This window comes from Bos javanicus, chromosome 8 (genome assembly GCF_032452875.1).
Source record: "Bos javanicus breed banteng chromosome 8, ARS-OSU_banteng_1.0, whole genome shotgun sequence".
Taxonomy (NCBI): Eukaryota; Metazoa; Chordata; class Mammalia; order Artiodactyla; family Bovidae; genus Bos; species Bos javanicus.
The window spans coordinates 7,194,422-7,209,110 of NC_083875.1; the positions used below are offsets into that span (position 1 = coordinate 7,194,422).

Here is a 14,689-nt window from a genome sequence, read left to right on the forward strand (position 1 = left end):
TTTTTTAAACTCCTTTAAGAAACCATCAGACATTCTGGAGGAAATGCGCTAAATATTTATCACAAGAAATAGAAAGAAATTCTTAAGGCCCTAAAGAAGAGGAAGCAAAAATTCGGAGGGCTTGCAGCTGACTTGGGGTAGTTTGTTGACAGTAGGAACCTAAGGCCTTGAGGGTTTTTCCTTCTTGTTTTCTCATCAGCCTGATTGTGGAATAATTTACATATAATAAAACTTACTTGGTGGTCCAATGGTTGAGAATCCGCCTGCCAATGCAGGGGACAAGGGTTCCATTCCTGGTCCGGAAGTTCAGGGCAGCAAAGTCAGAGTACCACAACTACTGAAGCTCAAGCCCTGGAGTCCATGCTCTGCAATAAAGAAGCTGCCGCTGCAATGAGAAGCCATCACAATGAAAAGCCCATGCATTGAAACTAGAGAAAGCCCGTGCTCAGCAAAGAAGACCCAGCACAGCCAAAAATAAATAAAAATTTTTTTAATTACATACAAATGTTTTAAATTAATTCACCAGTTAACAGAATTCAGTGAGTTTTTATGTTCATGCAATTACCTCCCTAATCAAGATCTAGAACATGCTGCTCTGTACCCAGTCCTCCACCTCCACCCTTGTCTTAACAACCGCTGGTTTGCATTCAGTCATTTTAATGTTGCCATTTCTAAAATTTCACATAAATGTAATCATACAGTGTTTTCCTTTTGAGGTTCATTCATGTACTCTTGCCTGCAAAATCCCATGGATGGAGGAGCCTGGTAGGCAGCAGTCCATGGGGTCGCTAAGAGTCGGATACGACTGAGCGAATTCACTTTCACTTTTCACTTTCATGCATTGGAGAAGGAAATGGCAGCCCACTCCAGTGTTCTTGCCTGGAGAATCCCAGGGACGGGGGAGCCTGGTGGGCTGCCGTCTATGGGGTCACACAGAGTCGGACACGACTGAAGTGACTTAGCAGCAGCAGCAGCATGTTGTATTAGTTCTTTCCCTCATATCACTGAGCCATATTGCATTGTGTGGAAATACCACAGTTTCTAGATGACTTATCAGTTGATGGACATTGGGTTATTTCTGGTTTGGGAATGTTATGAAGAAAGCTGCTGTGGACATTAGGATGCAAGTCTATTTAAAAATACACTTTTGCTTCTCTTGGGTAAATACCTAGCAATGGAATGGCTGGGTCATGTGATAGGTTATGTTTAACTTTTATGAGAAACTGCCACACTGTTTTCCAAAGTGGCTGTGCCCTGTTACTTTTCCCACCAGCAGTCTGAGAGTTCTACTTGCTCTACATCCTCACCAACACTTGGTTTTGTCAGTTCTTTGGTGGGTGTGTGACCCTGGCTGGTCACTTAACAAGCGCAACCCCACTTGGCCTGCAGCGTTCTCTTCCCACAGGTGGTGAGCACACCTAACTGAGAAACTGTTAAGCGACCTCACCTGTCCTAAGATCAGGCATCTCCATCACCCTAAGGTAGGACGCTCCTCCTCACCAGTGATTAGTAAACAGGAGGTGACAATGTGGTACCTCATGGTGTTTTGTTTTTTTTTTTTTAAACAGTTTAGGCTATTCTCTGGTTGTGGTGAGTGAAAGCTACTCTCTAGTTGCAGTGTGCAGGCTTCTCACTGTGGTGATTTGTCTTGTTGCAGAGCATGGGTTATGGGGCAAGTGAGCTTAGTAGCTGCGGCTCCCAGGCTCTAGCTGCTGCTAAGTCACTTCAGTCGTGTCCAACTCTGTGCGACCCCATAGATGGCAGCCCACCAGGCTCCCCCATGCCTGGGATTCTCCAGGCAAGAACACTGGAGTGGGTTGCCATTTCCCTCTCCAATGCATGAAAGTGAAAGTGAAGTCGCTCAGTCGTGTCCGACTCTTAGCGACCCCGTGGACTGCAGCCCACCAGGCTCCCTTGTCCATGGGATTTTCCAGGCAAGAGTACTGGAGTGGGGTGCCATCGCCTTCTCTGCCCAGGCTCTAGAGCACAGGCTTAATAGCTGTGGCACACAGGCTTGGTTGCTCCGTGGCACGTGGGATCTTCCCAGATTAGGGACTGAACGTGTCTCTTGAATTGGCAGGCAGATTCTCCAGCACTGAGCCACCAGGGAAGTCCCTCTCATTGTGGTTTTAGTGTGCATTCCTCTAAGATGTTGAGTATCATGTCTTTATTTGCTGTCTGTGTATATTCTTTGGTGAAAGTTTCTTCAATTTGTCCCTATTTTTTTTATATTGGGTGGTTTGTCTTCCTACTGAGTTGTGAGAGTCCCTTGTTGAATACCTGTTTTGCAAAGATTTTTCTCCTACTCTCTGACTTCTCAAATTCATTTCCCTTAACTAGGTACTTTAAAGAGCAGAAGTTTTAAATTTTAATGACATTCAGTTGATCAATGTATTAGTTGTTGTAACAGGAGTGTTGAAATCTCCAATTATAACTGTAGTTGAAGGCTGCAGAAGATTCTCATTTCTTTCATTTCTGTCCTGTATTTTGAATCTGTTGTTACATAGATTCATAAACGCTTAGGGCTGTTATTTCTTCATGATAAATTTATTCCTTTATCACTATGAAATGGCCCTCTTTATCTTGAGTAATAGTCTCTCATCTGGAAATCTACTTTGTCTGATTTAATATATCCACTCCAACTTTCTTTTAGAAAGTATTATTATGGTATTACTCCCCATATTTTTACTTTTAATGTATCTGCATCTCTATTTGAAGTGGTATTCCTGAAGAGAATATGTACGCTGTCCTTGCTCTTTCATGCAATCTGTAAATCTCTGGAGTGTTTAGATGGTTTACATTTAACTTGATTATGGACATGGTTAGGTTTAAATATACCACCTTATTTGTTTTCTTATTTCGCATTTGTTCTTAGTTCTTTTCTTAACCTCTTTTTATGCATTATTTTGCATTAGTTGAGTATTTTTTAATATTTCTATTTTATCTCTTGACTTATTAATTATATTTTATATTTATAATGTGTGTAGTTGCTACAGGTTTGCAGGATACATCTTTAACTTACCACAGGCTAACTTCAAGTAATATTATACCATGCCAAGTATAGTATATGAACATTATAACTACATGTACATTCACCCCTCAAGCCTTTTTTGTTATGCATTTTACTTCTACATGTTTTAATTCCACAAAACATTGTCATTATTTTGGCTTTAAACATTTATTTATTTTTTAAAGAGGTTTCCTAAAAGGTATTTGAAATTATTATAAAACTGTTGTAATTATAACAGTAACTATGATTGCTAAGTAGTTATGGTATTGCAGGGCAGAAAAAATAGGCTATTGCAATGAGCAGAGTACAGAGCTTCCTACTAGACTCTACAAAGAATAAAGATTATGACAAACTGCATTACTGACTAGTGGGAAAAGGATGGACTATTCAGTGAATATGGGCTTCCCTGGTGGCTCAGTGGTAAAGAATCTGCCTGCCAATGCAGGAAATGGGTTCGATCCCTTGGTTGGAAAGATCCTCTGGAGAAGGAAATGGCAACCCATTCCAGTATTCTTGCCTGGAGAATCCTATGGACAGAGGAGCCTGGGGAGGGCTACAGTCCATGAGGTCTCAGAGTCATACACGACTGAGCATGTGTTAGACTACATTCAGTGAATAGTTTTAGGAAGGCCAGTCTGTCAAGGGGTGCGGAAGATTAAATTAGAGCCTCATTTTATACCATTCAGTCATTTAAAGGTAGATGAAAGACATAAATATGGAAATAGAAATTAAAGTGAGGTCTATGAACAGCAGCACCAGCATCACGTGCGAACTAAATCTGCATTTAAAAATATGCATATGAACGTTAGGGAAGCACTGGAAAAAATGATCTTTGTGGAAATAGTTCTTAACTCAAATTGCACAGGTCATAAAAGAAAATATAAACTTGACATACGGGAGTTGAATTACTGACTAGAAAGATGGTGGCTTCCTGGAGGGTTGGTTGTTCATGCAGAAGGTAGCTCTCCCTGCAGATGTGTTGGCTGGAAGGTACTTGCTGAGCACCCCCAGCGTCCTACACCTCCTGCACAAATGGCTTGGCTTAAACTAGCCAAAACAGGAAACAATGTGATGGGTAAAGGGAACCATAGACATGGCAGAGCCCAGAAATCTCACCGAGAAGGAGGAAACAGCTCTGCAGGCATTCCAATCTGGAAGGGAATGAGAATCAGGCACTGGGGCTCGGGCCAGTGTGGGCAGCCATGGTGTGTGTGCAGGAGAGGTGGTTAGGGCTCATGACTGCCCTGCTATCCCATCTCCCCACCTCCTGCCATCCCACAGGATGTCTGCCCACAAAGCCCAGGTATGTATGCTGAGGGGCAACTGTCTAGACCTGTCTGTGGAAATGCTGTCAATGTTAAAGGGCTTTAACAGTTCCGAAACCAGCACCCTTTGTGCCTCTCAAGATGATATAGATGTTCATATGGACGAAACACAGGACGAGTTCAAAGAGGCATGAGTTAGTGCTGGTGGCTCTGGCTTGACTGTCAAGCCCAGTCTCCCATCTCCAGAGGGCTTGTTCAGCTGCTTTGTACCAACTGGAGATGCACCTGCAACCTGGAGCGCCCCTTCCACCTCAATGGCAAGAGACCAAACTGCGGGTCATGGAGAATGGCCAGATCATTGCACATCTGTATTTTCTACTTTCTCCTTCTCCACCTCACCCACTCTCTGAGCCCTGATCTTCCCCAACAGAGTGTGAGAAGACAGTGGTTCCAGCACTCACATTTCTTCTTTGATATCACATAATTTGTCCACAGTGGAGCCAATTGAGATTGCAGAGGTGAGCTGGCCACACAGATGTCATGGGTGCAAGGTCACTTTGGAGCAGCACTGGCTGAAGCCCTCAGTTTGCACACACCTGGAAGCCAAACGAGGAGTGACCATGCTGGAGGAGGGCCATACTCTGAGACCAAGGCCACTATGCAGGCATATTTCCCCATCCTTTCCTTCCTGATAGCCGTGGTGGAGGAAGCCACCACCAGGGTTCTTGGGGCAAATAGCTCAACCTCTGAGCTTGGTTTCTTCTCCTGTGAAGGGAAGTTTGCGCTAGGGTACTGGTTCTCAAACTGGGCACTGTGGAACCCATGGAGGTTCCAGAAGTTCCTGGAGGACTTTGGTAGGAAGCACAGAAACCCTGAGAGGAGCACCAGGAACTCTGAGCACTCGTCCCCCATGACTCCCAGCTGATACCTCCCTCTCCATTTGTAAATTTTATTCTTATATGACTTATTCCCATGTGATTTTTACCACTGAAATAAAAATTTGAGAATCCCTTAAAAATATTTCAGTCTATCAGAAGATGTGAGATGACAAAGCAGAATTTTTTTCAGTAGGAATAACCAACAAGTTGGTATTCAGCATGTAAAAAGAACATCCCTAAATAAATATTCCAATAGAATACAAAAGATGAGTTACTGAGAAAAGCATCCTGGATGAGCAATATACAATAAAAAAAAATACAGTCAATGTGCAAAATTTTAAGTCATTACTAAGTTTTATTAGGGTTGTGGTCAACAAAGTCTTAACTCTGAAGTGTAGTCAGTACAATGACTTTGCAGATGGTTTGGCAAAAAACTTGGAAGATGTGCATGTCCTATGAAGTAGCAATGCCGCACCACAGCATATACCTTAGATAAATTCCCTCATAAGTATTGACAGAATTTATAAGGATATTCATAGTATTTATAGTAGCATTTCATCAAATTGCCAACAAAAATAGTAACCACTGGTGACAACTGAGGCTGAAGAGGTAGAATCTTGTATATTATCCTAAGGAGCTTTACCTTGTGAAACAATGGGAAGCCACGAGGTCTAGAATATTGTTTTAGGAAGATGTCCCTGGTGGTGTTGGAGGAGGAACAAGAAGAAGACAAAGCTGGAGGCTGGGGGACTAGTTAGAGAATGCTTACCGGATCCAGGAGAGAAAGAGGCTGAAGGCAAAGAAGGAGCATTGGAGATGAAGAGGGGACAGAAAAGAGAAATACTGACTGGATAAGGAAGGAAGGGTGTTTCTGCCTTGGATGGGTGATAATCACCCGAGAGCATTGACAGCAGTCCCATGGAGTCACTTTAAAGAGCCCTATCTCCAATGAGTCCAACAGGATAAATAACATCCAACAGATCATTTCAGATAAATATTTTGATTTGTTGGCTGTGCTCTTTTATACTGGTTGATATCAATTTAGTATAATGTCTACCTCAAACAATGATTTAGTTGCTTCATAGTAGCAATCAGTTTTCTGGCAGTAGTTTTACAAAGTTCTCCTAAAAGACTCAACTACAGCCCTTTTTCTTAGGACTACTTAAGGATGGTCTCTGCTATGTTCTGGGACTGGCCCTGTTTCCTCTGTTCTCCCAGTGCTATCAAAAGGCAACTTTTGTGCATGGATTCGTCAACTGGGGCCTATCTTCAAGTCAAAAACAGATGACATTCATTTTGGTTTTGGAATTAAAGACCATAGAATTGGTTGGGGGTTTTGTTGTTGTTTGTTTGTCTTTTCATTTTGTTTGTTTTCCCTGAAAAGTGAAGAAGTATAATTATTAATGTGCAATAATCTACTAAATGGTGATGGGGATTGTAGACACATTGGCTGTCTGCTCTCACGCTTAACTTTCTTTGGGGGATTTACCCAAATTTCCTAGTGGGTAACAATGCTTTCCCTTTCTGAGCCATGTGTTGTTATGTTGTTTACTTGCTAAGTCATGTTTGACTCTTGCGACCCGATGGACTGTAACTTGCCAGGCTTCTCTATACATGGGATTTTCCAGGCAAGAATACTGGAGTGGGTTGCCATTGCCTTCTCCAGGGGATCTTCCTGACCTGCATCTCTTGTGTCTCCTGCATTAGCAGGGGATTCTTTACCACAGAACCACCAGGGAAGCCCTAAGACAACTATAAGCCTCAAGCAAAATGACTTCAGGTATAAGCCCACTTGCCTTATAACTTATTCTACTGATTCCCAGACACTGATTGACAGATGAGCAGGCCACCCAACTGTAGGCAAAGAGCTTGGTCTTCTGGGGAAAACGAGTTTCCTTCCCTTGCCTCCATACCTACCAGAAAAGACCCTTAGCTCTGTACAGTGTGATGTGAGGGTGTGGCTCTGGAGTTGATATACTTGCTTGCACCTGAGTGAAAAGCTGCCATGTGGAACCCACAGAGGAAGGTAGGGGGTCACAGCATTTAAGATGCTGAAGGAAGCTTCTTGCAAAGCCAGGTCTCCTTGTGGACTTTCACTGCCATGAAACAGTACACTGCTATTATTAGAGACCTTATGGGTGTAATGACGTACCCAGAAAATTATGTGTAACTTTTGGGAAAAATCAACCTTATTTCTTTAATTATTTTCTCATGACAAGAACTATTTGATATATATGATTTCTTAACCCTAATACTTTGACACATGTAAAAGATGTAAGTATACAACTCAAGCAAATTAGCTTCAACATAGAAGGTATCAATTGTTCTTAACTTTTCAGGTCCAAACTATCATTTAACAACAATAACAACAGTGAGCCTTTAACGTTTAAGATTAGGATGTAAAGAATTATTACAACTATGTTGTTGTTTAGTCACTAAGTCATGTCTCTTTGCAGCCCCATGGACTGTAACCTGCCTGGCTCCTCTGTCCATGGGATTTCCCAGGAAAGAATCCTGGAGCGGGTTGCCATTTTCTTCTCCAGGGGATCTTCCCAATCCAGGGCTTGAACCTGCGTCTCCTCGATTTCAGGCAGATTCTTTACCACTGAGTCACTGGGGAAACCCTGTGACAACTATACTTTCCCATTTTATCAGGAAAGTGAATCAGGAGGAGTAGGAAAATACACAGGAAAGCACTTTGCTCAAACACACAAAAAATTACATTTTAAAAAGAGCTGGTCATAAGAATGTTCAGATAAGTTGCCACCTCTTCCCCTCTTAGTCCGGTTTTATTTGATTTTAAGTTGTAAAAGCTAAAGTTAAAGGAGACATGTGTTTTTAAATTGTTTTCAGTGTATCTTCAAAGTTATAAAGTAGTCAGTGTTAAAATATATCTGGTAGTTTAACAATAACATTTTGCTTCCAGGATAATGTTCTCACACTTTATAGCTTTAAGAATGTACTGTACTCATGGGAAAATGAAGGCTGTTATGAGAAACTGAAGGGAAAAGTTCAAAAGGTAGTCCATGACTTTTTGCCTTTTTTTTTTTTTTTAAGTTTAGAGAAAGGATAAGACTGTTTGGATTATGTTGTTCTCTGACTTAGTAAAAAAAATGCTAATGAATATATGTTAACCTTCAGGTTATCAACATTCTTGCTCAAGATAGATTTATAGTAAAAATAGACTACTGAACTGTCTTGTTAAATTTTAAAAGATGAGTTTGGATGAGTTACAAATAACATCCTCTACCCTGAGGTCAAAAAGAATACGCAAACTCAAATTTTTTAGATAAGAAAACTTATTATAGTTTCAACTTTCATGCTTCTTATTAAAATGATTATGTAAGAAATACAGTCTTTTATGGTTTTATTTTACTACATAGCACTCTCTGTTTTTAACATTTTCAAAGTACCACATGTTCATTTTATTCTCATTTTGAAAATTTTTTAAAGTACAAAGAGCACCTTAAACTTTGTTAATATTTTGGTGTTATCTTTTTTATTTTTCTATGTGCACATTCATGTGAATTGTGTGGGTTATTAAAATGGAGATTATATTTTAGATATAATTTTAATTTTTTCATGGGACTAGTGATAATTTTCCATGTCATTATGTTTCTAAATATAAAATATGGATTTTTCACACTATTCTGTCCTAGAAGTTTAACAGTCATTTGACCTTCTTCAGTGTGCTGGGCATAATACCATGATCTTTTAAATAATTTCTCTATTGTGCATTTTACTGGTTTATAAAGTTCCTAAATAGAAAAAGTGCCCATGATAAGCCTTCCTACATGTAAATCTTTGATGGTACATATTTCCTTGGGATAAGTTTTTAAGATATGCAATGATTAAGGTAATTGGTATCTATTTCTGACTTTATGTCCACAAAAGTTATATCTTCTACAAGACTTTTGAAGTATGCACTTGCCATAATTGAATATATTCACTTTGTAGATCTCTACTAATTAGTATCAATACCTATATTATCATATTATGATGTCATCATTGTATTTACTATATATATATTTTTTATTAGATTAAGATGATTGCTGAGGCTTCTTATCCCTACAGCTCTTCACCCGAGCCCCACTCCCCAGAGGAAAAAATCTTGACCATTTTAAGTCTTTCTCTAGTGTTTTAACTGTATTTGTAAATAATCTGGTTAGTTTTTGCTCATTTGGTCTACTTCTGACCTTATCTCTAGACCACCTATTATGGAATAGGAAGAACTAGCACTCTAAGTGCTATGTACCCATCCTGCTAATCTGTTTATACACTATTTTAATCTCTTGTGTTGTGTTTTCTGTTTCCTAGAACCTTCCCACATGGAGTGTCCCATCCTCTTGTTCCCACCCCAGCCGGCTGCGTTCTAGGCCTCCTCCAGCCAGCTCGTCCTGGACTCTCCCGGGTCCCTCTCCCAGGTTGCCTCTTCATTTCTGGGACCCCATGTCTCCCTTCCCTTGCTGCACTCGGATGTTTTAGGGGAGCTCCTCCACTAAACCTGGAGCCCCTTCTTCAGCAGTAAGTCTCTCAGTAGGTGGACCTTCACCCTCCGCTTTTCCTTTCTGCAGCATCGCTCTTGTCCATCTGATTTCCATTTTCCACCAGCTCATGAAAACCCCAGCTGATGGCCCCTCACCCATATTCCTCATGTGCGTTTATAACTTACCTATACCTTTGTCGTGGTAAACGGGGTGGAGGGCCCCATGGGCAGGGAAATACATGCTTGCTTCGAATAGAAAACGTGCTTCATTCACTCAAATATTTTCATTGACTTTACAATACAAAAATACAAAATTAGGGCAAGATTGCTAGAAAAATATTCAGATATGACAAACACCCGTCCTTACTTTCCTCCCATCCTCAACTAAGTCCACACAAATGTAAAGGACTGTGTAACCAGAATAGTGAAAGGGACAAACGGGCTGAAGAGGTAGGAATTAAAATGTAGTTCAACAGTGAAAACTAGGAAAAAGCTGGGCAGGGCAAATAAGATAGTTCTGTAGGGTTGGTAAGGATTCCCAGGTGGTTCAGTGGTAAAGAACCCGCCTGCCAATGCAGGAGAGAGAGGTTCAACCCCCAGGTTGAGAAGATCCCCTGGAGGAGGAAATGGCAACCCACTCCAGTATTCTTGCCTGGGAAATCCCATGGACAGAGGAGCCTGGTGGCTACAGTCCATGGGGTTACAAAGAGTTGGATAAGACTGAGCCACTGAGCACACACACAGGGTTGGTAGCGTTCACAGAAGCTAGGGCAACAAGGAGAAAGCAGATTGAGTCCTTGTATCTAAGATTGCTCCTCCTGGAGTGGTAATATATTCTAAGCTGTACCATGGCATTCATTTCAGTGGAGTAGGAGAAAGCAGTGGCAAAGGAAAAAAGGGGAATATAACGGGGATACCATTTGCTTAGCCTGAGAGCCTGCAGCATTGGCAGTGCTAGATCCATTCTATTAATTGCATCACTCACATCTTGTAAACACATTTTCTTAGACCACATGTAAGAGGCCTTGGCTCCATTCAGCCCGTTTATTGACTCCTCAAATACCTAACGTATAATTTTTTTTTCATATCATTCTCATCAAATAAAATTCACTTTCATTTTTATGACCATATTTAAAACAGAGAATATCTCCCCAAGTGGTCTTGGGTCTCAAAGTGGCAGAGATTTTATGTGCTTCATGTTTGAACTGCCAAAGATCTCCGGCAATGTGTGCATTAACCACAACCACTTAGAGTTCTGGTTCGTATGTTTGCTCAAAGCATAGGGCTACCACCAGAAAGGGTCTCAGCCTAAAAAGAAAATTACTCTAGTTACGCAGATCCATAAATTCCGGCTCAAGCAATGTATTTTGGGGGTAATAAACACAATTTTGTTCTTAATTGGGGAGAAATAATACTTATGCTTGAACCTGTCGCCTTCCTGGAATTGAAGTCTATCCCACATGGAGACATTCCTCTGTAACGAACACTTTTGCTAGTAAAACCAGTCCACCAGGATATCCAGCCAACACTTCTTGCAGAGGGCAGAATTCTCTGGAATTTACTGAAAATGGAAAATTGATTACATTGGCCACAGAGGATGTTTATATTTATACAAACACTTTAGATAAGGCTTTTAAAAGCTAGAAATCACTTTTAGCAAGATTTCAGAAAACTGTTGTAGTCTTTTTTATTTTTAATAGGTGTTAGAAGGGTTATTATATTGATATTGACAGCAATTAGGTGATTAATTGAAGAATTTGACTTGAAAGGATGAACTGCTCCAACATTGGTTTGTAATTTTCTTTACTATATGCAGTTCAATTTTGTGGTCTGGCAAATGACCAACAGCCGTTCATCTAGTACACATACCTTTCTACAGCTGGATTTTCAAATATGATTATAAAGTTCATATGACAGAAGTGTCCTGAAAATAAATATGTCAGCAGGCTTTTCTTTATTTTATGCATTTATTCTGGATGTAACATAACTTGATACAAACACAGATGACATTCTAAGACATTTTGCCAGACCTGTTCAAGTACAGCTTCGTTTGAGATGGTGGAAGGTGATTTAGAAACACCTGGGTTGAGTATTTCTATCCATGCCTTAAATCCTAAAAGCCTTGCAGTTTTTATAGTCCTTTCGGGGAAAGACAGGAACTACATTAACACTTGTTAGTATAACAGTTAATGTACTTCTGAGAAAGACTTTGTAAAAATTTGAAAATTATGCAAAAAAATTAAAGGGAAGATTTAAAAAGAATTAGTGTTTGATCAGCCTCTATTGTGGCTTCCCTGGTGGCTCAGTCAGTAAAGAATACGCCAGCAATGCAGGAGACTGCCTGCAGTGCTGGAGACTGCCCGCAATGCAGGAGACCAGGGTTTGATCCCTGAGTTAGGAAGAACTCCTGGAGAAGGAAATGGCAACCCACTCCAATATCCTTCCCTGGGAAATCCCATGGACAGAGGAGCCTGGTGGGCTGCAGTCCATACAGTCACAAAGAGTCAGGCATGACTGAAGCTCCTTAGCATGCGTGCATAAGCTGATAGATTAATAGGGAGAAGAACCGCAAAGTTTCTTCCTCTCTTAACCAGCAACATATTTGCATTCAACAGCCATCTTTTGGAGAAATGCCTCCACTTTCCTTGTCAGGAAGAGTAATTTTCAGCCAGTGTTATAGAAGGGCTACACCATAGCTCATAATGATATTTTTTCTCAAAGTGGGAAGCTTCATAGGCTATAACATTAGTCACCTGAAGTGCCAAGACTTTTGAAAAAGCTCCCTCCCACACAAGATAAAGATTATGATAATAGCAATAACTCTTATCATGGCTAACATAGTTGAGTACTCTGAGTGAGCAGAGAGGATTACATGTATGATCTCATTTAAATTTCCCAAGATACGCCAATTAAAAAGAAAAAGAAAAAATATAACTCCCAAGAATAATGACTAATAAGGACCTACTGTACAGCACAGTATTTCTGCTTTATTGACTATGCCAAAGCCTTTAACTGTGTGGATCACAATAAACTGTGGAAAATTCTGAAAGAGATGGGAATACCAGACCACCTGACCTACCTCTTCAGAAACCTGTATACAGGTCAGGAAGCAACAGTTAGAACTGGACATGGAACAACAGACTGGTACCAAATAGGAAAAGGAGTACGTCAAGGCTGTATATTATCACCCTACTTATTTAACTTATATGCAGAGTACATAATGAGAAACACTGGGCTGGAGGAAGCAGAAGCTGGAATCAAGATTGTTGGGAGAAATATTAATAACCTCAGATATGCAGATGACACCACTCTTATGGTGGAAAGTGAAGAAGAACTAAAGAGCCTCATGATGAAAGTGAAAGAGGAGAGTGAAAAAGTTGGCTTAAAGTTCAACATTCAGAAAACTAAGATCATGGCATCCGGTCCCATCACTTCATGGCAAATAGATGGGGGAACAGTGGCTGACTTTATTTTTCTGGGCTCCAAAATCACTGCAGATGGTGACTGCAGCCATGAAATTAAAAGATGCTTACTCCTTGGAAGGAAAGTTATGACCAACCTAGATAGCATATTCAAAAGCAGAGACATTACTTTGTCAACAAAAGTCCTTGTAGTCAAGGCTGTGGTTTTTCCAGTGGTCATGTATGGATGTGAGAGTTGGACTGTGAAGAAAGCTGAGTGCCGAAGAATTGATGCTTTTGAACTGTGGTGTTGGAGAAGACTCTTGAGAGTCCCTTGGGCTGCTAGGAGATCCAACCAGTCCATTCTAAAGGAGATCATCCCTGGGTGTTCTTTGGAAGGAATGATGCTAAAGCTGAAACTCCAGTACTTGGGCCACCTCATGCAAAGAGCTGACTCATTGGAAAAGACTCTGATGCTGGGAGGGATTGGGGGCAGGAGGAAAAGGGGACGACAGAGGATGAGATGGCTGGATGGCATCACTGACTCGATGGATGTGAGTTTGAGTGAACTCCAGGAGTTGGTGATGGACAGGGAGGCCTGGCATGCTGTGATTCATGGGGTCGCAAAGAGTCAGGCACGACTGAGCGACTGAACTGAACTGATATTTTTTGCAGCCAAAGATGGAGCTCAATACAGTCAGAAAAAAACAAGACTGGGAGCTGACTGTGGCTCAGATCATGAACTCCTTATTGCCAAATTCAGACTTATATTGAAGAAAGTAGGGAAAACCACTAGACCATTCAGGTATGACCTAAATGAAATCCCTTATGATTATACAGTGGAAGTGAGAAATAGATTTAAGGGACTACATCTGATAGAGTGACTGATGAACTATGGACTGAGGTTCATGACATTTTATAGGAGACAGGAATCAAGACCATCCCCATGGAAAAGAAATGCCAAAAAGTAAAATGGCTGTCTAGGGAGGCCTTACAAATAGCTGTGAAAAGAAGAGAAGCAAAAAGCAAAGGAGAAAAGGAAAGATACAAGCATCTGAATGCAGAGTTCCAAAGAATAGCAAGAAGAGATAAGAAAGGCTTCCTCAGTGATTAGTGCAAAGAAATAGAGGAAAACAACAGAATGGGAAAGACTAGAGATCTCTTCAAGAAAATTAGAGATACCAAGGGAACATTTCACGCAAAGATGGGCTCGATAAAGGACAGAAATGGTATGGACCTAACAGAAGCAGAAGATATTAAGAAGAGGTAGCAAAAAAATACACAGAAGAACTATACAAAAAAGATCTTCATGACGCAGATAATCACCATGGTGTGATCACTCACCTAGAGCCAGACATCCTGGAATGTGAAGTCAAGTGGGCCTTAGTAATCATGACTACGAACAAAGCTAGTGGAGGTGAAGGAATTCCAGTTGAGCTATTTCGAATCCTGAAAGATGATGCTGTGAAAGAGCTGCACTCAATATGCCAGCAAATTTGGAAAACTCAGCAGTGGCCACAGGACTGGAAAAGGTCAGTTTTCATTGCAATCCCAAAGAAAGGCAATCCCAAAGAATGCTCAAGCTACCGCACAGTTGCACTCATCTCACACTCTAGTAAAGTAATGCTCAAAATTCTCCAAGCCAGGCT

General features: G+C 40.9%; 1 protein-coding gene across 10 annotated transcripts in view; it reads left to right on the top strand.

Moving 5' to 3' along the window:
- The window catches only part of CEP44 (centrosomal protein 44), a 39,184-nt gene extending 27,588 nt beyond the window's left edge, over positions 1-11,596 (top strand). For 9 of the 10 annotated variants that reach the window (XM_061424951.1, XM_061424953.1, XM_061424948.1 and 6 more), the window contains one exon: positions 9,471-11,596. In XM_061424951.1, coding sequence (XP_061280935.1) covers positions 9,471-9,681 — 211 coding nt within the window. In that variant the 3' untranslated portion in view covers positions 9,682-11,596. Of the gene's footprint in view, positions 1-8,079; positions 8,173-9,470 lie in introns of all 10 variants that reach the window. The other variant, XM_061424957.1, reaches the window with a different exon arrangement.
- The last annotated feature ends 3,093 nt before the right edge of the window (positions 11,597-14,689 follow it).